The sequence below is a fragment of the Podarcis vaucheri genome, assembly GCF_965113315.1.
Source record: "Podarcis vaucheri genome assembly, chromosome: 5".
NCBI lineage: Eukaryota > Metazoa > Chordata > Lepidosauria > Squamata > Lacertidae > Podarcis > Podarcis vaucheri.
The window spans coordinates 79,999,039-80,026,266 of NC_138763.1; the positions used below are offsets into that span (position 1 = coordinate 79,999,039).

Consider the following 27,228-nt stretch of genomic DNA (forward strand, 5'->3'; position numbering starts at 1 on the left):
AACACTCTCTTCCACCTGCTGCACTGTTCATTTACTCTAAAGTAGTCTGGCTTACACTGATATAGAAGCTAGAAAGATTGGGGATTTGAAGTTGTTAGGATAAAATTGCCATGCCCCAGTTTCACAAGACATTTGGGACAAATGAATCTCTCCAGGAATAATCCATCATCTTCTGTTTATTACAAGCTATACTTTACATCCCTTAATTTGTATTGTGTTGTCAACTATTATACAGTTCTCTGTATGGATGCTGCTGCTTTCTCATGTTTGATATTTTGCTTCATCTCATTTACCACCCTTAGTCTGCCTAAGTTCCTTCTGTTCAATAAAAATAAACAAAAATCAATTTTTTTAAATTGCCACCATCCTATTGTAGATGCCATTACATAGTTTGGCCACTAGGCAGCGCTGGACTTAGTTGTATCTGGTTAGAGACAGGAGTTTTCTGTTGCTCTTCTGTCTGTAGAGAGAGACTTCAAGGTTCTTATCTAGCTTCCTAAATAGTGTTTCCTTCCATGACAACTGTTCAACACTAACCTGATCAGCTGTTCTTTGGGAAATGACGCACTCTGTGCATTATGTCATGTCTTAGTGGCCACCCTGAGCCCGCATTTTTTAACGCACTTAGAAACTGAAATGCATCCTCCTCCTTCCAGGATTTCTGGAGCCCTGCCTGGGAGAGGGAGTGGATACCAGGAACAGGGCAACTCCAACTGACATGTTGCATGCTCCCCACTCCAGGGTTCAGTTCCTTGGAATGAAGGTCCATGGAGCCCATGTTGTCTTTTGGGTGTATGGTTTTATTTTAACCTGAGTGCAGGATGGATGAGCTCCCGGCATTAAGACTCCAACAGATCTCGCTTCCGCATTAGGTTTCCAGTGAAGACCTCACCACCACCAAAGCCATAGCTTTGGGATTCAGTCCACAGGCAAAGTCAAGGCTGCCTGTGTCTCCAGCTTCCAGCCCAGTCACAACTCTCAGACACTACCATCCCTGGTTCATTGCTCTCCAACCTAGGATTCAACCATCTAGTCCGGCACCCTGTTCTCACAGTGGCCAACCAGACAGTGACGTAGGAAGGGGGGTGCGGGCCGCCCCAGGTGTCATCACTGGGGAGGGTGTGTGTGACAAAATGGCAAAAATATGTGTTTTTAAAATAAGAAATTATTATCGTGGGGGGGAAAAGGTTTTAAGTGCTTGTGTTCACAAGTAAATAAACCATAAAATAACACTTGCAACTGTATCTTTCCTTATTTTAATAATTTCAATGTGGGGGGGGGAGTGACAAGAAATTTTCTGCACCGGGTACCACCTGACCTTGCTACGCCACTGCAGCCAGATGCTCAGGGGAAGCCCACAAGCTAAATCTAAGCACAACAGCATTCTCCCCACTTGTGCATCTCAGCAGTTAGTCTGCAGAGGTGAACTGCCTTTGATAGTGGAGGTATGGCATCATGGCTAGTCCCCCCCCCCCAATTTAAATTTTGCTTGCTTTTTGTTTATAGAGTTTCCCACCAGAAGATTGCAGAGCAGGTTACAACAACATAAAAAACACAATTTTGAACATCAGTTCAATAACGTTAGGAAAGTCTTTCTCTCAGCCTCAGTCTCCTCTGTCTGTGAAATGGGTGCGGGGAATGATACTGATTTGGCATGCAGGGCTGATGATGTAAGGATTATAACAAGCTAAAGCATGGCAAGTTCTTTATACACAAAGGATGTTATTACATTGCTGTTGATAATAAGGTCAGGGAGAAAAAGATGTAAAAACACCCCCCAAAAAGCCCTACCAGCTGGAATCTTTTTAGGACATATTTTTGATGGCAATTCCTCAGGGTCATAATTTCTCTGCATATAGTTTGAATAATTTAAAGGAGTTTTATGCTCACAGAACTGGAACAAGGATTCGGCTGTTCTCGGTGAATATATAGGAATGCTGTGTGGATTTACCACCTATACACCCAACTTAGAAAGTGTGGACTCATTCTGCCTGCCTGCCTGCCTGCCCCCCCTCTCTCTCCTTCCTTCCTTCCTTCCTTCCTTCCTTCCTTCCTTCCTTCCTTCCTTCCTTCCTTCCTTCCCACTCACTCACATCCACTTTAAGCATATTTAAATCACCTGACTTCCTCCAAAGAATCCTGAGGGAATACCCCTCACAGAGCCCCCCAGTTCCCAGCACCCTTAACAAACTACAGTTCACTGGACTCTTTGAAGGAGGGCATACCCTCCAACATTTCTCTGATGAAAATAGTTTCATCCCATTCCATAATGAAAATTTTACTATTTATACCCCACAAATCTTACTGGGTTGCCCTAGTCACTCGGGGCAGCTTCCAACATATATAAAAACATAATAAAACATTAAGCATTAAATAAACTTATCTATACACGATTATCTTCAGACGGCTCGGGGGGGTTGGATAACTCCATACCCTCCAACATTTCTCCAATGAAAACAGGGACATCTTAAGGAAAGCAGGACACTCCAGAATCAAATCAGAAACCGGGATGGCTTCTCTAAATCAGGGACGTCCCTGGAAAATAGGGACACTTGGAGGGTCTGGTAATGTACTTTAAATGTATGCTGTAGATAATTTGAACTCAAATAGTCTCAGGTAGCAGGGCTGGGAAAGATTGCTGGCTGAGATCTTGCTCAACAGCACACCACTTGCTGCATGTAGTCTAATGGTTGAAAGAATGAGCTTTAAAGTCATTGGTCCAAATTTCACCTCAGGATATGGCATGTCTGGGTACCCTTAAACAGCACGTTTTCTCAGCTCTGACCCCACACCTGCTACGACAATTTACTAAATTGTTGTAAAGATAGTTCAAGGAAGTCTATGTGATGATCTCTAGCACTTAAGGAAACTCCTGTATAAACAATAGGTGTTACTGTTTTAACTTTCCAGCTTGTATGCCCTGTAAAGTGCAATCTAGACTTTTAAAGAAAGGGATCCATCAAAGAAAGGGGTCACAAAACACCATCCACTGGGTGAGAAGAAGCGCCTAACATAGCAGAATGCAGGACTGGCTTCAGAATTCAGCTTTCTAAGAATCTGGGTATCCACTGCTTAATATTAATTTAAGTTTCTAGTCCTTTTAGTGTGGAAATGAGCTTGAAAGTGTGTTGAGAAATCTCAGAAGCTGGAAGCATATAACATTTCCCAGCAGCTATGATGCATCACAAAGCAAACAGCAAAAATAAAATAAAATAAAATAAAATAAAATAAAAAATTATCCAGAGAAAGAGAATTACGCAGATGTGCTCAATAGGCATATTTCTTACTGTTCACAGAATCCCGTTTTTCTTGGGGCAGAATTTGGACTGCCTAGGTGCATAATTTCAATATTCTTCAGAGCAGAACATGTTTGCTTCCCCCTCCTTAAGTAGCATGGTTTCATTACCACTGATTTAGATGGCCAAACAGAGTCCAGGACTTCAACTCAACAACTGTGCTAAGTGCAGCAGGTCAGTTCTCTTTAAAAACTCTTGGCTCTCTTATGTACCAAGCAAATGACAGGAATATGCAAGCATGAAGACCTGTAGTTAGCCTTTATCGCAAATCCAATGGAAGTTGCATTAGCAAGAATCCTCCTTCACCCATCTCCAAAAATCAATTGTGCATGTGCATGAGCCTCTGAGCGTGGAGCCCCAGTGGCAGTCACCAGCGCATGGATAAAAATTCTCTGCAAAGCTTCCAGGAACTCAGGCACAGGAGGGAAGATGTCTGTGAGGAATGCCATTTTGCTGTCTGCAGATCTGGATCCATTTCAGACCAAGGATGGTCCAGGGCAGATGGTCAGCGCCAGCCAGCATGACCAATGAAGGACTGGAATTGAAGACTAATAATCATCTGGAGGACCACATAGTCTCCACCTTTGGTGAAGGGTATGAGCTGGATGCGGGTGGCGCTGTGGTCTAAACCACAGAGCCTAGGGCTTGCCGATCAGAAGGTTGGCGGTTCGAATCCCTGCGATGGAGTGAGCTCCTGTTGTTCAGTCCCTGCTCCTGCCAACCTAGCAGTTCGAAAGCACAAAGTGCAAGTAGATAAATAGGTACCGCTCCGGTGGGAAGGTAAATGGTGTTTCCGTGCACTGCTCCGGTTCGTCAGAAGCGGCTTAGTCAACCTGGCCACATGACTTGGAAGCTGTCTGTGGACAAACACCGACTCCCCTTGGCCACTAAAGTGAGATGAGCACCACAACCCCAGAGTCGTCCGTGACTGGACTTAATGGTCAGGGGTCCCATTACCTTATGACCTGGACTAGGTACATAGCTCATTGGTAGAGCAATAGATTGCATGCAGAAAACCCCAACTTCTGTCTACAGAATCGCCATATAAAATAATCTCAGGCTTGGTCCTAGGGTTTCCAACTTGAATAAAATGGGGGGGCAGGTAAGCCCTACCCCACATAATTGATCACATGATGTGGTGAACACACACCATTTGAGTGGCAATGCCCATCAACTTGGAGGTGGCGGCCCCCACAAATATTTTATTGGGGGGGTGAAGACTCCTCAGCCCCTAGGAGTTGGCTCCTATGCTTGGTCCAGGTAAACAGCAGACTGAGGTGGAAATGAGAAGCAAAGTCCTGGTGTAGAGTAAGTGGATTGAGAGAAGTTTTCCCGTCCTTTCATAATACTAGAAATTGTGGCCACCCAACAAAGCCGGAAGTTGGGAGATTTCAGACAGGAAAAAGAAACTCTTCACACAGTGCATGGTTACATGACTGAATCCACTACCCAAAGAGGGAGAGATGGCCACCCACTTGTATGTTTTTAAAAGAAGATGAGACAGATTCATGGAGTCTATCAAGGGCTACTAGCCACGATGGCTTTGTCCTAACTCCACTGTTGGAGGCAGTCTGGGACAAGTGAAGGGGAAAATGGAATGGAGTTGCTAGAACGCTGGAGAGAAGCACTCCACACTGCAACATTTCATTGCAGTTCCCACTCGCAAATGCTAAACATTACTATTAAACCTCCATGTGCAAGGCTGATTGTACTCAGGCAGTAAATGTCATAGAAGTCATTTAACCTGTGTCAACTCGGATGTCCAACTCATGCAAGACCATTTGTTTTTCTGAATCAACATGTCTAACATTTGTTGTCACCATGTGCTCCAAGATCCCCCCAAGCACATGGATCTTGCATGTAAGATCTTTGGGCTGATTCACGTGACCCATCTGGTATTTTGTCCCTTCTTCCAGCAGCACCAACATAAGCAGAAACCAGGTAATCTGCCCTGCCTCCACAGCCTCTGTTTATAGAAGTCACTGCATAATGGGCAAACCCAACAGGGCAGAAGTTGGGTTCCTACAGACTCCCCTGTGAGTCTCTGCTTTGGGTGTAACATTGATAGTGAGAATTCAGGGGTGGTGGCTTTCAGAAGTGTTTTCTGAAATCTTTGCTTTGCTGATACATTCATATTTTTCTCTCGGTTATTAGCTCCTGAGAAAACTGCACACCATGCCTGAAAACTCAAATGACTTTTTCTAAGGAGCCAGTGAAGGTCAAAAGGAGAAAAGAATATTAAGGAAAGGAAAACCCTTTTAAACTAATTGTGTCAGTAACAAGATGTCGATTAGTGGACTGCAGCTCTAATCTCAACTTGGATCAATATTTTATTTATTCATCTCTCTCCGTGCTTATCACAGAGGACTCTTTGCCTGGTGTCCAGAATATAATGTTCAGCTCATTTCCTCCTTAGTGTTTTGAAAGAGGAGGGATTTTCAAATGCAAAAATGCATATGCGTATTCAGGACTAAACTTCCAAATTATATTTTGTAGTTGGAAACCACAGAATTTGACCTGTTGGAATAATGTGTCCACAAGCTTGGTTTGGATCCAGACTAAGTCAATTCAGCTTATGTTCCGTTGAGTTAACAAACTGGCCTAAGTTCTGCAAAAAGATTCCTTTAGGAACAAAAGAAGCTTCTGTAGAGCTCTCCATCCAGCTCATTCGGTTGATAATGCCAAGGTTGTAGGTTCAATCCCCGTATGAAGAAGCTGCATCTTCCTGCCTTGCAGGGGGTTGGACTAGATGATCCTAAAGGCCCCTTCCAACTCTAGAATTCTATGATTCTATGAAATCATTGGTCTATCTAGCCCAGGGTTTCAGCCAGGGCGTATTCCCAGTCCTGACTGGAGACGGTGAAGATTGAACCTGCAAAACAGAAGCTCTTCCGATGAGCCACAGTCTTTCTGACAGACCTTTAGAAGTGGGCCTCTCTCCACAGTTCTCCTTCCAGGACTTCTGCTTTCAAATTCCTTAAGGTCACTAGAGAAGGAGAGAGTTCCATCATTGTAAAGGATGCCATTGTCCATTAATATATTACCCTGCTCAACCTGTTCATATGAGAGAGGGGAATATCGCTCATACAGCATAGGCATGAGAGTCGTCTCTCTGTGTGTGTCATTTTTCATTTAGACTCCTGTTGAGATGCAGCAAAAGATTGAATTCATAGCTATCCGGGAAGTCAAACTCCTATTATGTGTTTATTGCGCAAGTGATTTATGGGTCATTATTCTTCATGACACTGCGGCATATTCTCTATTCCTTAGCAGGCCTCTCTGCTAACACTTCCAGTTTTGTCCAGTTCTGGGAAGCCACATTTTCAAGGACCCAATTATTTATTCTGCACCTAAGGAAGCCTAATAATAAAAAAGAGATTGCCGCACTTTTCCGTCTCAAGAAAATGGTGGGAGATGGCACAGAGTTTTTGAGCTTTTTTAGGGGAGGATTGCCAGAGTTTTTGAGCTTGGATTGCCGAAAATCGCTCACCCACACGCGTCCAAAAATCCGCCTCTCATCTGTACACAATCACCCGCCCAATTGCCACAGCATCAGCCAATCAACACCAGTCATTGACACAGCAACCAGTAGCACGCCCAATAGCCGCTGACAGCCATGGCAGCAACCAATCAAACGTCCACCCTATGCACTATCCATGTATAAGACAACCCCCACTTTTTAGCATATTTTTAAAAGGAAAAAAACCTAGTCTTATACACGGAAAAGTACGGTAGTTATTGCTATACCTCCTGTTGTTCAATTTTATATCAGCAGAAGCCCTAATAATCAGAGAGCTTGAGAAGTACCCCTGCTTCAGTGACAGTGGGTCTCCTCTGGCTTACCTTGTGGCAGCACCAAACTGGGTCCAGGAGCCACCCTTTAAATTTCCCACAATGACTCCTATGAAGCATCACTCTGGAGCATTATGGGAAATTTAAATGGCAGCTCCTGTACCCAGTCACTTTTTCAAAAGGGAGGCAGAGGGTCTGCACCACTGGGACTCTGACAATTGCTTGAGGGAGGGTGTTCCTTTTCAGGCAGAATGTTTGAGGCAAAATAAAGCTTCTCAGAGTTATTCTGCACACAGAGTGAATTTCACCTGAATTGAAACATGAAGTGTTTTTCAAGCAGCACTGGTTCATGTTCCAGTGGGTCCTTTCTTCTTCTTCATTGGCAATCACTCGTATCCGAGTAAGATTGTCTTCCATGAACATGGTATTAACAGTGAGTCTGTAAGTGACTATAGGGGCCAATTCTGGATCCACACGTCCTCCCACAGTGGGGACATAGGTTTCCGGGCAGGAGTTGATCACGGTGAAGGTTTGCCAAGCATGCCTTCCTCTTAGCATGTTTTTCCCTTTCGTCCTGAGTTCGTGCTTCTTCAAAGTCCAAGACACCTTTGGTCAAGGCAGCTCTCCAGTTGGAGCACTCGCAGGCCAGTGTTTCCCAGTTATCAGTGCTTATACCACCTTTTTTTAGATTTGCCTTGGGAGTGGGCCCTTGGTCAAGATACTCACAGTGGGGCCTTCTCCTCCTTCACACAGTTGCTGCTGCCTACTTGCTTGGCTCTCCCTCTCCCAGTTGGATCATCTTCTGGAGATACAACCAGATGTGCTCAGGTTTCTGCTCCTCTTTTGCTTGCTTCCTCATTCAGAGCATGCACCAACAGCAGCAACTACAGCGAGTGATTGACAGCAGTACCACTGATAAAGGGTGGGCATTAGCTGGGTAGCATCAAAGCACTTGTGCGCATTAAACCACAGTTTATTGCAAACTAAGGTTAAACATTGTGCATGAACCAGCTCTCTCTCTCTCTCTCTCTCTCTCTCTCTCTCTCTCTCACACACACACACACACACACACACACACACTCCTCTGGGCTAGAGGAGGAGTCTGGATGAGTTATCTCCTCCAACCATTTTAGCTTCCTCTTGGACCATTTTGGCTCCCATATCAATACGTCACTGAAACACCAGAGCTCTCCACAGTTTTGTCGGGTCTAAGGGCTTGGATCTAGAACAGACTTCCTCAAACTCAGCCCTCCAGATGTTTTGAGACTACAATTCCCATCATCCCTGACCACTGGTCCTGCTAGCTAGGGATCATGGGAGTTGTAGGCCAAAACATCTGGAAGGCCAAGTCTGAGGAAGCCTGATCTAGAAGGAATACAAATTTCCCCCATCTAAAGCTGACCTCATTAGCCAACACATGCATGCAATTGCTGTTTAGTTATTTATTTCGATCAATATCCCTCCCTTCCTCCCCCAAAAGAACCCAGCTGAAGATCTTGTCTGCTTGTTCCCATCCCCTTTGTCTTCATCCCTGACATCCATCATGCTGATTCAAGTGTGCTAATTTTGCACAAATGGGGCGCACAAACACAATCAGCTGAGTGGTGTCCTGCTTCCCTTGCCCTTGTCCATGCTAGCTGCAGCCCCAGACCATCACATATTGGGGCAAAGATCCAAAGGGAGATTATTCTGTATGTTGGGCTGAATGCACTTGTAAACCTCCCTGCAACGAGGGTTCCTGATTGTTGGGAAAATTCTATGTGCATTCAGCAAATGCATGAAAATGCCCCCTCCTACGACTCCAGACTTATCTGTCCAATGCGCAAAGGCTGAGGATGTGGGGCCAGCATGGAGGGAAGAGGCTAGAGAGGCAAGGGGACATGCTAAGAGCAGCATTCAGTTTCTGAATTGAGAAGTGGGCCAGGCCTGCCTGGACGCCTTGCTCTGTGATCTGGAAATCCTCATTCGCCCCTAATCCAAAGGGTGTGATGGGCTGATAGCAGGCTATGAGCCTTTCAGTAGAGCCTTCCCAAGCACTGGGCACTATGATAAGATTCTGCAGCTAAAAGCCCTGGTCATCCCTAGCTCAGATACAACCCTGTTTGAAAGATGAGACAGGTTGCTTGCTTGCTTGCTTGCTGTGAATCCAGGCACTCTCTGCATCTCCTATTTGCTATACATGCTAAGCCCCTCGAGATCTTTGCTTTTTTTAAAAAAAAAGTCTAGTTCCCGGGAGCATGGCTGCAGAAATAAATAAATAAATAAATAAATAAGCCCCCCTCTCCAGCTGAAAAGCATCTACAGAGTGTCCTTGAGTGAGCACTGCAGCAGATCTTTAAAGGTGATGATCTGGATGCTTTCCAAAAAGTCTCTCACTTACCTCGGCATCCTTCTTCCCCCCCACCCCCAACACCACTCTAAAACCTTACCAGGCAAATCCATATCATTAATATTTCAGCACCAGCCACTTCGCAGGCATTGGCTACGCTGCAACGTACCTCATCAATAAGAGCTGGCAAGGACGATACAGTCCACCAGGCGCTGCTTTTCATCTAGCAGAGGGATAAGAGCAGGAGGAGGCTCTAGCTAGAGAAAGTGAGCAGGAGAGTGGCACTGCAGAGAGCCGGCAGAGTACCACTCCATCTCCCAAAGCTTTTCTACAGGGAACCTCTCGGCAGGTACCGCAAGAGCAGCGCGGCATGGATGTCTTTAAGAAAGGGTTTTCCATTGCAAAAGAGGGTGTGGTGGCGGCCGCCGAAAAGACCAAGCAGGGAGTGACCGAAGCTGCAGAGAAGACCAAAGAAGGGGTGATGTATGTAGGTAAGAGTCTCTTCCTATTACTAAGAGATCTCTTCCTATTAGGAGTGGCTGTTGCTGCAATGCAACGGGGGGGGGGGGAGGGAAATCCACATTTGCTGGGTGACCTTGGGGAATGATGCTACCTTTTTCATACCCCAGGGGCAGGTAGTCATATTTCAAAGAGGGTAGAGTAAAGGAGTCCCATAATATGAACTAGTTTTGGAAAGACAAAGCACATGGCATGGTGAGAGTGATGCCAACTTCCCCTGGACCTGTGCTTTTAGCAAGGGTTTGAAATGCACTGATGTAAAGGCTGCGGTTCTCTGTATGCACTTCCTTTGGAGTACATCCCAGGGAGCAGGACTTATTTCTGGATACCTCTGCAAAGGATGGAGGGGCAGGCAAGCAAAGCTCCGCTCCAGGAGACAGCTTCGCCAGCTACTTCTCTGCTCTAGCAGCAGAGGTAGGAAAACGGGTGGCAAACCTGAGGTAGATCATTTATGATTCAGCATTTAAGTCATTATAAGGTCATCTGTTTCATGATGCACCAGTCTTCCCAAAGATTTGGAAGGGGTATGAATGAATGAATTTATTATTTTGGTCACAGACCAGTTCCAGCCCACATACAATATCAAGGAAGTCATAAAACACAATAGGGATACACTTGAATTTGCAATTTGGAAGATTTGCAAGGGTCAAGTGGCTGCCACGGTGGGTGGTGGGTGCTTTGTATATATATATTTTTAAGTGCTTTTCAGCCTTGCCTTGGTTTTTGCATTTAGTTATGTATCATTTTCCCAGCAAAAGGAGCTGCTCTGATGCATTTACTTGGCTGACACAAAGTAGTGGCTTGTGTTATCAATTAAGGGCTGCAGAAGTTCTTGTTCTTTCTAGAAACTCAGTGGAATTTGGCTTCAGTTTGCCCTGAAAGGAAGATAACCAAGTTGCCCTTGAAGCCAGGCACACAGTGGAGAAGCATTTATGAACATGGCCATGGTCTGAGACTAGATGAGGGATTTGTTTTCCTTTTTTGTAGCCTTTTTTTAAAGGCTGCAACCTCATCACTGTGGGAGTAAGCCACATTGACCTCAACGGAATTGACTTCTGACTAGACATGCATGAGTTTGCACTGTAAGTTCCTTCGATGGTTCCCATTCCACAGGGAGACTGTTGCACCCAGAAGGGTGCAAGCTGCTATTCTCTATAATAGAAGCATTCACCCTCTAAAAGCCATGAGGATGTCTGAAAGCGCATAGAAACTGCGACAAACCAGTGCTCTGAAACTCAGCTTGAACCACTCGTAATCCTGTTATAGTAGCAGATTTGCCAGGATCTCCAATGGCCAGAGTTGGAAAGGTAGTCAATAACTTATCAGAGCTGGCTCCTTCCATTTCAAAGCAAAATAGAAAATAAGGTCACCCAGCTCAAAAGCAAAATGTTAAGGCTGCAACATCCTCCTTAAAGACTTCACAGAACACTTTGAAAAATGACATGAAAGGTTCCTTCCTACCCTCCTCTCAAATTCTCAGTGCTGCTGGTGATTTTACTCTAGTACTGTAGTCCTCAATCACTTCAGTCACATGCTCCCAAGATCCACTTTTAAATATTTGAGGCATCTCCATTCTTCTTCCTTGGGTGTCCACAGGAATTTTTTCCAGCGGGGGAGGGAAAAAATTGAACACCAAAAGAGGGAGCAAGCTAGTTTCTCACACACAAAACGAGGAATAGTGTGTGTGCATTTTGCTTTGTATATCAGGATATACAAATGCTGGTTTAAATGAAAGCTGTCAATCTAGATATCATGGTTCAACTCCCCGCTCTGGACACCCAGGCATCCATCTTCCCTTCTCTGTTTTGGTCCCCTCTCTTGTCTCCGCTCTTCATCCTCTTGGAGCGGAAGTGCCCATTCATCACCTTGGCAAACACATTTGCTTTGTTACAGTCGTGTGGAATGGGAGGGAGATGGTCACATTGTAGGTCAAGAAACAACAGCTGAAAACTAGTGCCCAGGTGAAGCCTCTCCGTTCAGCTCTGCAGATTCAGGCTGAAAATTTCACAAGGACCGAAAAGGCTTGCATTCACAGCTTTGCTTCTGAAGTTTGCCATCTCTGCCCTTCAGATCTGCAATGATCTGATGTGGCCTTTAGAGATAGAGCTCTGCCACCAGTTCTGAAAGCTGCTCCTGAGTGATGCATTGTGGAAATGGTCCGTTTTAAATACAAAGAACAGTAATTCGTAACTGAAGCTTTTCAGTACTAAAAAGTGCCAGAGAGGGGCTATTGGAGGAGAAAGACCGAAGAGCTATGAGAGATGTTGAAGCTTATTCAGGAAGCTTAAAACAAGATTGTCAGCGGTAGATTATCAAGCATTTTCCAGCCCTCTCGGGCACAGTACGCTGCCTTTTCTGATTACAGGCGCTCTATATCCTCCCTGCTCAGCCATGGTAATTGCATCCTTCTGAGCAAAAGCATCACACTTGATCAGTGGTGGTGCATCCTTACTGTGGTTTGGTTTCAATAAGGGGTGGCCCAGGACATTTTGCATCCTAAGATGGAGCAGCAAACCCACACCACACCCACAGACCCTATCAAGATGCATAGTATTCTTCAAAACCAGCCAAGTTATTTTGGCACCTGAGGCAGAAAACCCCACAAGCACCTCCCCCTGGGAGGAAAAGTACAATAACAATGAACAGAATCGCTTCACAATGCATTGCCCTTTCATGACACCCGTAATCTGCTGCCAGAGGCAGCTGACTCACTCTGTGTAATGGTAGGGCCGGCCTAGACGCATGTGTTAAGATTCCGATTCTGCAATAGCGGCTATCCTATCAGAACTGCAGTGGTCACCACACTGTTGTCTGCATCGCCTTTCTTGTTTAGCTATGCATCTGGGAGGGGTATTCTAGGTTTATCAAACCTAGAATAATATTTTTATTATTTATAACCCACCCATCCAGCCACTCCGGGTGGCTTCCAACACATACAAAAACATAATAAAACGTCAAACATTTAAAAAACTTCCTAATACAGGGCTGCCTTCAGATGCTGGCAAAAAAGTTTCCTGTATATTTCACAACTTTATACAAGGGGATTTTTAACAGGGGCAGCTCTCCTCAGCCTTGCATGACCTAACAAATTCCCTGCTTCTGCACAACTTTTGAAGGTGCACGAAGGAACTCCGCCTGCTTCTGGATCTAGCTGACTTCCCAGCATGACAAAGATTCACCTGCCTATCCAATGCTTAGTATTTGGGTTTTTTTAATGACCATGACAAAGCCCTGCATTTAGGCCAGGGGCATCTTTTAAGGAAAGCAGTACAAGCCTCCTGCTGTGTGTCAGGCTATATATCACTAGCTGTAGGGTTAAGAACATAAGAGGAGCTGGCTGGATCAGGCCAAGGGCCCATTTAGTCCAGCATCCTGTTCTCACAGTGGCGCACCAGAGGCCTGTGGGAAACCAGCAAGCAAGACCTGCGCACAAGAGCCCTCTCCTCACTTGTGATTCCCAGCACCTGGCATTGGAGAGCAACCTGCCTCCGACAGTGGAGGTGGACAGTTCAGGGATTCCGGCCACAGACTTTTAAATCTCCCACTAAAGGAGGAAATAAGGCTTCTACTGCCTGGCTCCCCTCATTTGCTGTTATGAGCATGACGTGGCTGCAAATACAAAAACATAATAAAACACCAAACATTAAAAACAAAGTAAATGGGAGAAATTGTACCAGTGGCTCCTGTGAACCAAAAACCGGGCCCATGTAGTAGCCAAAGGGCGCAAATTCTTTTGCATTTTTTACAAAAAGGGTGACTTTAGTCTGTGCAGATAACATTTAACAGCATGTTTTAACAGCCGCAAAACTAGTGCTTTTAAAATACACTGCTTCTTTCTGATTTAATCTTAACTAGCTAAGTCTGACCTAGGAAGTTGCCACATCTATGAAAATTTTAGCACAACATACTTCCATTGAGACACTGAAGAATTGCAGACCGGGAGTGGGGTTTGCATCCTAACCTGGAGAAACTCTTTGATCCAATGTGAGGGAAAAGTCCCTCTTTCCCTTGGGATCTTAGCGAACCAGTCCCTTGCCTGGAGATATTCTTGGCCTTGGCATCAAATCATGCCGTTTATTAGCAGCCAGTTTTTTGCTGCACTGAAAGGGATTTCTGGCATATCCCTCAAGATCCCTATTGACTATGCACAAGTAGTGTAGCACCCTGCTTGTGGTTAACGCTTAGCTGGAATGAAATATTCAACGCAGCAATAGAGAAATTAAAATAATTATTTATTTGTCAGACAAATAAATGAGAGGCACAGTGGTATATGGTTACCAAGCTCTGGCCTGGCTCCTGCCATTATGGCCAGCCCTTATATTCCCTTAATCCAGCCCCCTTTGCTCCTCCTGTGGCTGCCTCTGTCCAATCAGCCTAGTTGGATTTCCTATTGGCTGATTGCTATACCCAATCCTAAAAGATACACCCACATCCTCCTGTCCTTATATGGAACACAAACAGCTATATATTGTTACATCTATAAATGACAAATAAGTAGTAATATATCTTACATGTGTCTCAACAAGGAATCTTAATTACCAGCTCACCTCTTGCCCTCCTTGCCCTTTTGCCTTCTAAAACAAATGGTTAATCTTAAATTTTTATCTTAAACATATGTCAAGGATCTTGAGTTTCACATCAACATTGAAAGATCTCCTTCATTTGAAGGTTTCTAAACAAATGTTTGACAACTAATAAATCAGGACTGCTCAGGACGGCGTCTCTTGTCTAGCAAGGGGGGGCAAGACTGGTGGCTGACTTAATTTCAAAATACAACTCTTAGAACTATATGAAATCTAGCATTTCTTAAATCCTTTGCATAATTACATTTAAGACAATATATTTAATACATAACATAGGTAGCCTTTTAAAAGGAATAAGGCCTTTGTAAAGTAAAAAGGAACTCAGTAAAAAAACAGCTTCAAAAGAAGCCTCTCCAGTTTACAACCCCTCCTTCAGCCAGCTGCTTTTCCCATTAGACAAAAAGACTTGCTAGCTAGATGCTTCCCCATTTGGTCTTGGCCTTTTAACCTTAGAAAGAAGATCTGGGTCATTTACTGGGAGGCACATTGATATTATTTTACTATTTACCAACTATTAATTATGTTTATCTCTGCCTTTTTTATCTTCTGTAACATGTAGGGTCAGTTTCCTGTAATTTCAGCTTTTACGACTTTGAGAATTGTTTTCTGCTATCAATCAAAGGGGCCCTTGTCTAGAAGAATAAACATTACCAAGGTTGTAAACTGCTGGTCTTCTGGCTTGAAACTTTTGAAAATCTTTAAGCTCTCTTTAATATACAAGTCCTGATCAAACATTAATAAAATGCAGGCTTATGCCTGATGCCTCATTCCCCCCTTTCAAGCTCAAGGACCTTCGTCCCAAGTGTCCTTGATAGCTTGACCTTCATCATATTCCTGAGGTAAAGCTCTGTATAGGGCCATGATATGAGGTAGAGTTTCATTTGAAACCATCTTGCTAATTGTACTTCTAAAACATGAAATGATACATGGCATCATACATAAAACCATTACCACTACTGTCAAGAAAAACAAGCAAGACAATAGTATCCCTTTGAGTCCTGTGACATTAGGTAACCAATTGGTGAGCCATCCCATATCCCATCCTTCCCATGTTTGTACTGGGACATGTGCTATATTCTCCATCTTTGTGGCCAACACACGGATTGCCTCACCATTATCTGAAATGTTAAAGCAACAGGCATTCCCTGTCAAGTTCAAGACTCCACATAGGCCTCCCTGCTTGGCAAGTACATAATCCATTCCCATTTTCAGCTGCAAAATGGCGGCTCTACTTTCATCCAACTGTTGTGCAATAAGTCTCAAACTCCGGGCCGTTGCATTGGTTACAAGTTCCACTACTGCTTGCAATCGAATTATTCTGTTTAGATTATAAATAGGATCCCGTGCCCCTTGTATGAGCTCACCAGGATTCCAGGAGGCAGGATCATAATAGGCTATAATGCGCTCTGGTGGCCAATCATCAGTACCGCTCCAACTTTGGGTACTTCCTCCTGCTATATGAGAAATATCAGCGTTTCTTCGTGTTCGCTTGGCCAAATTAGTGGGCATAATCCACATTGGTGGCAATACCCATCCCAGGAAACAAGTCCCACTCCATTTGGAGGGGAGTTTCTTGTATGCCCATTCTCCACATATCCACCACAACCATCGTGTCTGAGGTCTTTGGTACGTGGAGTACAGAAGGCGAAATAGCAAAAGAGGTAGAGAGTTCACAGTGCAGTATGTTAGATTGCCTTTTTCTGTCACAGTTATGTTCCATACCACTTTCCATGCATGAATAAAAGGAGGTGCACAGGGCAAGGCATCCCGAGTTCGATAGGTAGTATCGTGTGCCCAGGTATTCTTAATATTATCCCAAGTATAGTGACAATGAGAAGAGCCTATCATGGTAGAATCAGCTGCATCTGATGATTTATGTACACAGAATTCCCCTTGTACAGGTATAACTCGTAATGGTTTAGTTGAGTTCCATCCGGGGAAATTCTGTACTTCTGTTTGGTGTGGTATTTCGCTTACCATACCAATGGCATCTAATGGTATCGGTAATAAGGGCATACCTCCCTCTGAATCATCTGGCCCGAGAGAGCAAACAAGGCAATTGGTCCTATTTGCAACATTGGCTACCATTTCAGCTAAACCTACCCACATATTGTGGTCATGGTGGAATCCATATTTAGTCAATTTGGCCAGATTCAAGGACCCTTCCCCTTCCCAAGGGATCAGGATTAATAATAGAATCATGTTGATGTCTAGCATATGCATTCCTTCCACAAAAGATTACCTTATAGTGATAGCAAATAAATATTAGTCCCAATATAATTCCCCCAGTGACAGGAATGGGGAACCACCAAGACCAAAACATATATCCCGAGGATCCCCAATGAGTAATATCTCTGATAATTGTTCCACAAGGGGGGGGCAGTCAATCAATTGTATAAGAGAATCTTTCCTTTCACAATCGCTGGTTCAGATGCTCCTCAAGCTTCAGGCGTGCGCAGGTCAGCCAGCTTCCAGGTTGTGGCTGCAGCAGGCCGGTCGTCTAATGTTGCCCGTGACCTAGCCCGTTCCCGGTAGGGCTAGATACAGGGGTTTTTGGAGAGAGTCAGTTTAAGAGGATTAGAGGGGTCACCTTTGCACGTCCAACTGCCTTCGGACTTCTTCAAACGGGAGTGATGAATCCAGGGGGTCACCTCAGCTACCTTCACCGCTGTTGGAGTAGAGAGCAAGACGGTGTAAGGTCCACGCCACTTAGGTGCAAGTGGATCACGTTTCCACTCTTTCACCCATACGCTATCGCCAGCCTGGAACTGATGAATCGGCTCGGCAATGCTGCACGGCGTGCGCTCGAGGGCCCACCTGTTAAGAGAAACAAAAACACGGGAGAGAGATTGCACTTGTCCCTGTGTCACATGGTCTCCTATTTGTTTAAGGTCAACTGAAATATCCTGAACAAAGGAGGGCGGTCTCCCATACAGGAGCTCAAAAGGTGACAACTTAAGTCTTTTTGTGGGTGCACACCGAACACGAAACAGTGTTATGGGTAACACATCTACCCATCCCAATCCCGTTTCCTGGGTTAATTTTGCCAATTGGGTTTTCAAAGTCCGATTCATTCTTTCAGTTTTCCCTGAACTCTGAGGTCTATAGGCTGCATGCAGTCTCCATTTCACTTGTAGGACTCGACATACTTCTTGTACTACTTGATCAATGAACGCTGGCCCATTGTCACTTCCAATGCATCTAGGTAACCCAAATCTCGGGATCAATTCAGTGAGGAGTCTCTTAGTTACCTCTCGTGCCTTTTCAGTTCGGGTGGGAAAAGCTTCAACCCATCCGGTAAGAGTATCCACAAACACAAGGAGATACTTGAATCCCTTAGAAGGGACCAGCTCTGTGAAGTCCACAATTAGGCTTTCCATGGGGACATATCCCACATGTTGGATTCCAGGAGGTTGTACCGGTCCCTGCCTGGGATTGTTTTTAGCACAAAGAACACATTTCTGTGAAATGCAAGTTGCTAATTGTGATAGATTAATAATATACAACTTCCGACTGAGACTCTCTCTGGTTGCAGTACCGCCAAGGTGAGTAGATTCATGATAATTTCTTACAATTGTGCCTGCTAGGTGATGAGGTACATAAATCCTATTGTCCGGCAGGATCATCCAACCGTCCTTCACAACCGCTCCTTCCTGTTCAGCCCACTTCCTCTCTTCTGGGGTATAGTGAGGTTTAACTTCTTCTGGAACTACCTCTGGTATGAGGGCTGCTATAAATCCTCCCACAGGCTTTTGGGCTGCCTCTCGGGCTGCTTTGTCAGCAGCATGATTTCCTCTGGTTATTGGATCCCTTCCTCGTCCATGACCTTTGCAGTGCATCACAGCAATCTGTTCTGGAGCCCATACTGCTTCTAACAGGATTTCTACTTCAGGTCCATATTTCAAGGCCTTCCCGTGGGCTCCTATTAGACCTCTTTCTTTCCATAGAGCACCATGTGCATGCAGGGTTAAGAAGGCATATTTAGAATCAGTATAGATGTTTGCCTTACATCCGGCTGCCAATTGCAGAGCTCTAGTTAAACCTATAAGTTCAGCTTTTTGTGCCGAGGTGCCAGCAGGCAAAGCTTCAGCTTCCACAACTTCCTCATTGGTGACCACAGCATATCCTGCTCGTCTGGCACCTTCATGCAGGTAACTGCTACCATCAGTATAATATACAACATCTGGATTTTTCAATGGTTCATCTTTCAGATCAGGTCTACTGGAATAAACTTCATCCATTATTTGGAGACAATCATGTGATTCTTCATCATCTACCTCTGGTAGGGGCAGCAAAGTCGCTGGATTGAGCATATTCACTACTCGTAGATGAATCCTGGGATTTTCACACAATAGGCCTTGGTACCTAGCCATCCTTGGGTTCGTTAGCCAATAACTACCCTTATATTCCATGAGTGTCAGAACAGCATGAGGTACATTCACATACATCGTCTGGCCGAAGGTAAATTTATCAGCTTCTTTGACAAGGCTGGCAGTGGCCGCTACTGCCCTTAGGCATGGAGGCCATCCTTTTGCTACTGAGTCCAATTGTTTTGACAAATAAGCTACTGGACGGTTCCAACTTCCTAATCTCTGGGTCAGGACTGCCGCTGCAATCCCATTCTGTTCATGTACATACAGCTGAAAGGGTTTTTCTGAATTAGGCAGTCCAAGGGCTGGGGCCTCCATAAGTCGTTGTTTGATAACTAAAAAAGCTTGTTGCTGCTCAGGTCCCCATACGAATGGGTCCTTTTCTGCACCTCGAGTGCTTTCATGTAAGGGCTTGGCCAGACTGCTGAAATCAGGTATCCATAGTCTACAAAACCCTGCTGTTCCCAAGAATCCTCTGAGTTGTTTCCTTGTGGTAGGTTCCTTGATAAGGCAAATAGCTTCTTTCCTCTCTGGTCTCAGTGCTCGTTGTTGGTGTGAGATGTCAAAGCCCAAATATTTGACCTTTTCTAAACATAACTGTGCCTTTTTCTGGGAAACTCGATAGCCAGCTTGCCAGAGCAAGTGGAGCAGTTCCTCTGTACCTTCTTTACAGGTATCAAAATCCTTTGCTGCTAGTATAAGGTCATCTACATATTGCAGAACCACCTTTTCTCCAGGTATTGAGGGGTAACTTGTTAGATCCTTCGCCAAGGCAGTGCCAAATAAAGTTGGGGAATTTTTGAATCCCTGGGGCAATCTCGTCCAGGTTAGCTGGCCTTTTGTTCCTGTCAAAGGGTCTTCCCACTGGAAGGCAAATATAGGTTGGCTCTGTGGTGCCAGCCGGCAACAGAAGAATGCATCTTTCAAGTCCAATACAGTAAAAAATGTTGCTTCTGGTGGGATCAAACTCAGCAGGGTGTATGGGTTTGGTACATTTGGGTGCAAGGTCTCGATAGCCTGGTTTACGAGCCTCAAGTCCTGCACTGGCCTGTATTCATCTGTCCCAGGTTTTCGAACAGGCAAAAGGGGTGTGTTCCATTCTGATTGGCAGGGTTTAAGCAGACCATATTTTAATAGGCGGTCCAAATGTTTTTGGATGCCCTCTGCTGCTCGCCGGGGTAAAGGATATTGCTTTACAGATACAGGGGTAGCCATAGGTTTTAAGGTTACTACAATTGGAGCTATATTCTTGGCCATTCCTGGTGGGCTATTTTCGGCCCATACTCCTGGTGGCACCTGTAGGGTTCGGAGGAGCTTGTTTAACTCTGTTTCCAATGTGGGTTGGACTTGCAGGGCTGACATTAGGCGCCATGATTGTTCCTTAGGTACTGAGAGGGAAATTATTCCTGCTGCCTTTGATGGCAGTTTCATTTCTGGACCTCGAGGAGTGAAGGTGATTTGGGCCTGCAATTTGGACAGCATATCTCTACCTAAGAGAGGTATTGGACACTCAGGTATATACAAAAACTGATGGGTTAAACGATGCCCCCCAATCTGGCATTCCAAAGGTTGGAGGAAAGACCTCTTAGCTGACTGACCAGTGGCACTTTTAATGACTACACTTTTGGATGCCTTTTTCTGCAATAGTTCTGGGAGTACTGAGTATTCAGCCCCAGTATCAATCATAAAGTCTATTAAATGGCTTCCTAATTGAATCGTGACCGTGGGCTCCTGGAAGCCTAACTTTATGGAGTCCGGTCGTTCCTAGTCTTGGGTAAAATCCTCCTCTGCCAGTCCAATGAAATTGTCTCTACTCTGTCCTTGTCCAGGTCTCTGATATCTTCCATCTCGGATCATTCCCCGTCCCCGTCCCTGGTTTCTTGGGCCGGAGCCTGGGCCTGGGCCTGGGCCTGGGCGTACTTCTTCCAACCTCAGGGGTTCAGGACACTCCCGCTTCCAATGACCCTCCTTCTTGCAATTTGCACATTGATTCCTTCCCAGTGGTGGATTCCTTCCCCGCCCTCTTCCTCCATTTAAGGGGCGGTAGTCTTGCTTCACTGCTGTGGCCAGCATTACCATCTTTTCCTTCTGCCACTTCTTCTTCTCTTGCTTCTCAGCCTCATCCCTATTCCGATAAACTCGGCGTGCAATGGCCATAATTTGGCTCATCAGCATCCCTTCCCATCCTTCTGATTTCTGAATTTTCTTACGAATGTCGGAAGCGCACTGGGCCACAAATGTAGCAGTAATCATTCTGCTGTTTTCAGGGGCTTCAGGGTCAAAAGGAGTCCATATACGATAGGCTTCCTGCAGCCTCTCTAAAAAGTCTCCTGGACTCTCATTTGATTTCTGTTCTACTTCTGAGACTTTAGACATATTAGTGGGCTTCTGGCATGCCCTGCGGATACCTTGCACAAGCGTCTGGCGGTAGGTGGTAAGCCTGGCCAGATGAATTGCATTGTTTGGATCCCAATTAGGATCTTCCAAGGGAAAGTTGTCTTGGAGATGACGGTCAATATTAAAAACATTTCCCACTCTGGCCTGCTCACGCAAATATATCTGTGCCTTTTCAATTATGTCTCTCCTTTCCTCAGTGGTGAACAGAGTATTCAGGAGCTGGCGGCAATCTGTCCAAGTAGGACTATGAGTATTTATTATTGAAGTCACCAAGTCCATCATAGCCTGAGGTTTTTCTGCGAAAGATGGGGTGTGTGTTTTCCAATTCATCAGATCCGTAGTTGTGAATGGAATGTACTGAAGGGTCGAAGTTCGAGGTGGCCGTCGTCCGGGTTGCCCGTTAACCAGCACAGGCTCCTCAAGTGCATCAAATACTCTTCTGAGAGGGGCTAGTACGTGATCTTTCTCTTCGCTTTGCTCTAGGGGCCTCAAATCATAGGGGATGGTATTTGTCCCAAGGCGTTCTTTTAGCAGCCTTATACGCCTGGCTGTATTGCTTGCTGACCGATTAAGGTCTCCCTGTAACTTCTGTAATAATTCTCTAGGACTTGGATGTACAGGGGTTTGGGGTAGGCAATCAGTTGTTCCACTAAAAGAGACTGTAGATGGAGTTCTACTGGGACTCACAGATGGAATAACCACTTCTGCTTGGGCTTTATTATAGGCCTCCAATGCCTCCTGAAGATATTTATCATAATCTATCAAGGAATCAAGTTCTGTGGCTCCAGCCCCATTATTCATTCCACTTTCTTGCCTTGGGGTTACAACTGGTGGAGTGTTTGGATTAGGCTCCCTTCGATGTGGAGCATAGGGTGGAGGTGGAAGCAGCTCTTCCTCTGGTCCCTCAAAAATGGGTTTGAGTTTATTTGGCAAGATTCCTTTCCTGGCTTCGGCTTTTACAGCCAATAATTTGCATCGTTGGACTTTGCATTCCCTTATCCATGGAGGATTTTTATTTAATGTGCTCAGCCAGGAATCTATATATGAAAATTGTTCTGGGCATCCTCCAGTTTCTTTGGCGATGTTAGACCAAAGTTTGCTTACTAAATTTATATCAAAGGTTCCTTGAGATGGCCATTCAGTATTTTGCTTCGGCCACTCTAATTCACATAACGTTCTCAGGCGCTCTGGCGTCATTTTGACTCCATATGCCCCTGAGAAGGCTTTCTTAAAATTACTTAACATGCATTCAAGAGGTGTATTTCCCCCCTTTGAACCCCCAACTCCCATTGTATGGCCCTGTGAAGTATCCACTCAGTCACTCACACACACACTTCGTGAGTTTCCTTGCTCAGTGAAGTCGCCTTACTGAGAACCGAAGTACTACCCACTCCACACTCAGGTCAGCTACAGATTGCTCTGTACTTTCTCACACATACAATGCGCTAGATACTTCACCACACACTACCTCCCATTCTTCCCTTTTCCCCCACCAGACCACCATCTGATATACCCAACCACCTAGCGTACTCAGTTCCCACTTACTGAGACGCAGAAGTTTGATCAAGACTTCTCTTCCTCCCAATTAATTGGAGGGCCAAAAATCCCTTTGTGCACTTACCCTTGGTTGGTTCCGTTTCCCCCCGGTCCGTCGCCGCCAGTGAGCAGGGTATCAGACAGATGAGACTTCTGCGTTCCCCTGGAAAAAAACTTTCCAGTGCGCGCTGGGTAAGCAGTTTAGAGATCCTCTCTCTTGTACCCTGCCCAGTAGGGCGAAGGGGCTGCGTTCCAGCAGACCACTTATCCGAGTCGCAGGCACCATAAAATGTAGCACCCTGCTTGTGGTTAACGCTTAGCTGGAATGAAATATTCAACGCAGCAATAGAGAAATTAAAATAATTATTTATTTGTCAGACAAATAAATGAGAGGCACAGTGGTATATGGTTACCAAGCTCTGGCCTGGCTCCTGCCATTATGGCCAGCCCTTATATTCCCTTAATCCAGCCCCCTTTGCTCCTCCTGTGGCTGCCTCTGTCCAATCAGCCTAGTTGGATTTCCTATTGGCTGATTGCTATACCCAATCCTAAAAGATACACCCACATCCTCCTGTCCTTATATGGAACACAAACAGCTATATATTGTTACATCTATAAATGACAAATAAGTAGTAATATATCTTACATGTGTCTCAACAAGGAATCTTAATTACCAGCTCACCTCTTGCCCTCCTTGCCCTTTTGCCTTCTAAAACAAATGGTTAATCTTAAATTTTTATCTTAAACATATGTCAAGGATCTTGAGTTTCACATCAACATTGAAAGATCTCCTTCATTTGAAGGTTTCTAAACAAATGTTTGACAACTAATAAATCAGGACTGCTCAGGACGGCGTCTCTTGTCTAGCAAGGGGGGGCAAGACTGGTGGCTGACTTAATTTCAAAATACAACTCTTAGAACTATATGAAATCTAGCATTTCTTAAATCCTTTGCATAATTACATTTAAGACAATATATTTAATACATAACATAGGTAGCCTTTTAAAAGGAATAAGGCCTTTGTAAAGTAAAAAGGAACTCAGTAAAAAAACAGCTTCAAAAGAAGCCTCTCCAGTTTACAACCCCTCCTTCAGCCAGCTGCTTTTCCCATTAGACAAAAAGACTTGCTAGCTAGATGCTTCCCCATTTGGTCTTGGCCTTTTAACCTTAGAAAGAAGATCTGGGTCATTTACTGGGAGGCACATTGATATTATTTTACTATTTACCAACTATTAATTATGTTTATCTCTGCCTTTTTTATCTTCTGTAACATGTAGGGTCAGTTTCCTGTAATTTCAGCTTTTACGACTTTGAGAATTGTTTTCTGCTATCAATCAAAGGGGCCCTTGTCTAGAAGAATAAACATTACCAAGGTTGTAAACTGCTGGTCTTCTGGCTTGAAACTTTTGAAAATCTTTAAGCTCTCTTTAATATACAAGTCCTGATCAAACATTAATAAAATGCAGGCTTATGCCTGATGCCTCAGTAGCAATACTGATGAGTCACTGCAGAGATGGAGAAGAGCAGCGGCTGGTCTTGCAAAGGCTGCTGCTGCTGCTGCTGCTGCAGGAGGACACAGCATCTCTCTGCCTAACTTGCATACTCCGCCCCTAGGGCACACACTCAAAGCTGAGTTGTTTTTCCTTCACATGGTTAACACAAATCTGACTGCACTGCAGCTTGAGTGGTGGTGCTGTTTATGAGGCCTTGGCCTTTTTCGTTCTGCCAACTGGGAAGTGGCTCACCTGATAGGCTCTGCAAGGTGTTAGAGCACGAGACCAGAGCCTCCCCAGAGTGTCCCTATTTTCCAGGGACAGTCCTGGATTTACAGAAGCCATTCCAGTTTCCAATTTGATCCCAGAATGCCCCGCTTCTTCCTAGGATATCCCTATTTTAAAAATGTTGGAGGGTATGGTAGGACGTCCCTATTTTCATTGGAGAAATGTTGGAGAGTATGGACTTATCTGACCCTCGAGCCATCTGAAGGCAGCCCTGTATAGGGATTTTTTAAATGTTTAATGTTAATAAAAGAAGAAGAAGAAGAAGAAGAAGAAGAAGAAGAAGAAGAAGAAGAAGTCCCTATTTTCATCAGGGAAATGTTGAAGAGTATGTGAGGCTCTTAATCTCAGGGTCGTGGGTTTGAGCCCTACATTGGGCAAAAGATCCCTGCATTGCAGGGGGTTGGACTAGATGACCCTCATGGTCCCTTCCAACTCTACAACTTTATGATTATACTATCCAATAGGAGCAATTCAGATAATGTAGCCAAGATATCTCCCCTCAGTGGCAGCATGTACTTGTTGTTGTCATGCTCTGTTCCTTAACCACCAGAGACCAGTCAGCCAAATGATGTTCCTAGCTGGTGAGCAGAAATGGGGAGTTTAAAGCATGGAGTAAGAGATGCCTCTCCTGTGGACCATTAAGGCTCTTGAGACCCCATTATCCTGCCCCTTGTCTCCACCCATGCTATATTTTAGGACATCTCCATTGCAGAGCAAGGGACTCACAGAGACCAAAACTCATAACAAAAATATGAAGATGGAAGAGCAAAGTTTTATGGACAGATTGCACAATGGGGAGAGCTGGGAGCTGAATTTCTGGCCTGGGGCAAATTTGAAGAGAAGGCAAGGCATACAGCCTGAATCTCTGGAAAAGGAGAGCTAGCAAGGACTAAGAAATTCCACACTGAGAAATAATACAGTGAAGATGAGAGCAGAAATGCTACCACAGGGTAAAGTTATGTGGGAACAGCCTTCATTCTCTTTCATCAATAGACCCTGGTGTTGACCCATTCTGAGGAGCTCTTTGAGGGCTGGCTCCAGGTTTGATCTCTGCCAAGTACCATTCTGTGAGGGAGCCTTCCAGTCACTGAGATCCTGTGCGCTTATCCATTTATGTAACTGCAATGGGCATCAGGAGGCTTGGGCCTACTATTAAAATTTCCCACAATGCCCCAGATCAGCGCTATACCAGCAGCATTATGGGAAATCAAAATGGCTGTCAGCTGCCTAAGGTTTCCGGGCCTAGCACACAAAAAATTGCTCCACTCTCTGTGTGTGATGTTTTCCACACACACCCCTCAAGTTCATTTATGAAAAAAAGAAAGAAAAGAGCATGCTTTCCGACAGCCAGCTGTGGCGGGGAATGGGTTGACTTTGTAACCTTATACACCCAAGCTGCAGGCAAAAGTTTAAGCTGCTGGAACAACACCCATTTTGTCTTTGGTTGGCAACAGCTGTACTTGGCTGGCAAAGCTTTGCGCTGGCAGGTCGGGTTTCATGCCATGCATAAGGCGAGCGTGAAGCCTGACTCACTGGGTGTGGTCCTTAAAGAACACAGAACAGACCAGACAAGCTCAGAATAGCAACACCAGAGCTGCCTTCTCCTGGCTTTTGCAGGGACTTTCAACTCGGTAACTGTGTGAGACTCCTCACTCACTGCTGCTGCTAGTCCCTCCCGGATAATCTGAAGGAGATGGTGCCAGTAAGGTCATGTAGTAGTAGTAGTAGCAGTAGTAGCAGTAGTAGCAGTAATAATAATAATAATAATAATAATAATAATAATAATAATAATTATTTATTTATATTCCCCCCCCCAATCTGGCTGGGCTTCCCCAGCCACTCTGGGCGGCTTCCCAAAAAATATTAAAATACTGTAATACATCAAACATGTACATAATACAGTTTCCTCTGGCTCTGGTGCACTGTTTCAAAATGCAAGACGCATGGGGCAACGCATTGCTTGGAGGCCAGATCCATGGCCCCTGCGGTTGCCTGACCTTGCCTCACGGGTGGACCAGCCCTGCTGGACCCTTTAAAAGGCTACACACAGCTCTCGTTTGGCCGTGGCATTCATCAAGGGTTTAAATTCCTATGGATGGCAGTGGATCGAGGCTGCGGCGTTCATGTGTGGCTGTGCTAACCTTTCGATGCTCTTTAAAACCTTCAAAGAGAATCAAATGATGCACACAGATTCACAATGCCGTTTTCAGTCAACTCACCAGACAGGCTAGGGCTTGTTATGCTCCTTTGTTATTCCTACAGGCTTAGTTTCCCTTCCAGGCTTACAAAAAAAAAAAAAAAAAGCACAGGGGGTGGGGTGAGTGATCTGCTTCTCCTTGAGGGCTGAGCTAGCTTTATCCACGCACCACCCCTTCCCACTTTATTTATTTGTCATTTCCATTTCTGGCCTGCCCTTCATTAAATTAACAATCCCAGAATTAGGTTGAAACGTGGAGGAGAAATCACGGGTGCAGCTTTGTTGTCAACTCAGGGGCACAGTGTGGGGAGGGCTGCTGGGGCAATTGCCCTGGGCGCATTTTTTTGGTGGGGTGCCACTGCTCCTGCCGCCCTCCCTCAGCCAGCCTTTCGCTGCTTTGCGAAGCTGGGATCTGATTAGATCTCAGC

At 45.0% G+C, this 27,228-nt stretch overlaps 1 protein-coding gene across 1 annotated transcript in view; it reads left to right on the forward strand.

Annotated features, from left to right (window-relative positions):
* The first annotated feature begins 9,551 nt into the window (after window positions 1–9,551).
* The window catches only part of SNCG (synuclein gamma), a 30,633-nt gene continuing 12,956 nt past the window's right edge, over window positions 9,552–27,228 (forward strand). Inside the window, exon 1 of the mRNA XM_082222527.1 lies at window positions 9,552–9,908. Within this exon, the coding sequence (XP_082078653.1) occupies window positions 9,788–9,908 (121 nt within the window). The 5' untranslated portion in view covers window positions 9,552–9,787. The remainder of the gene's footprint in view (window positions 9,909–27,228) is intronic.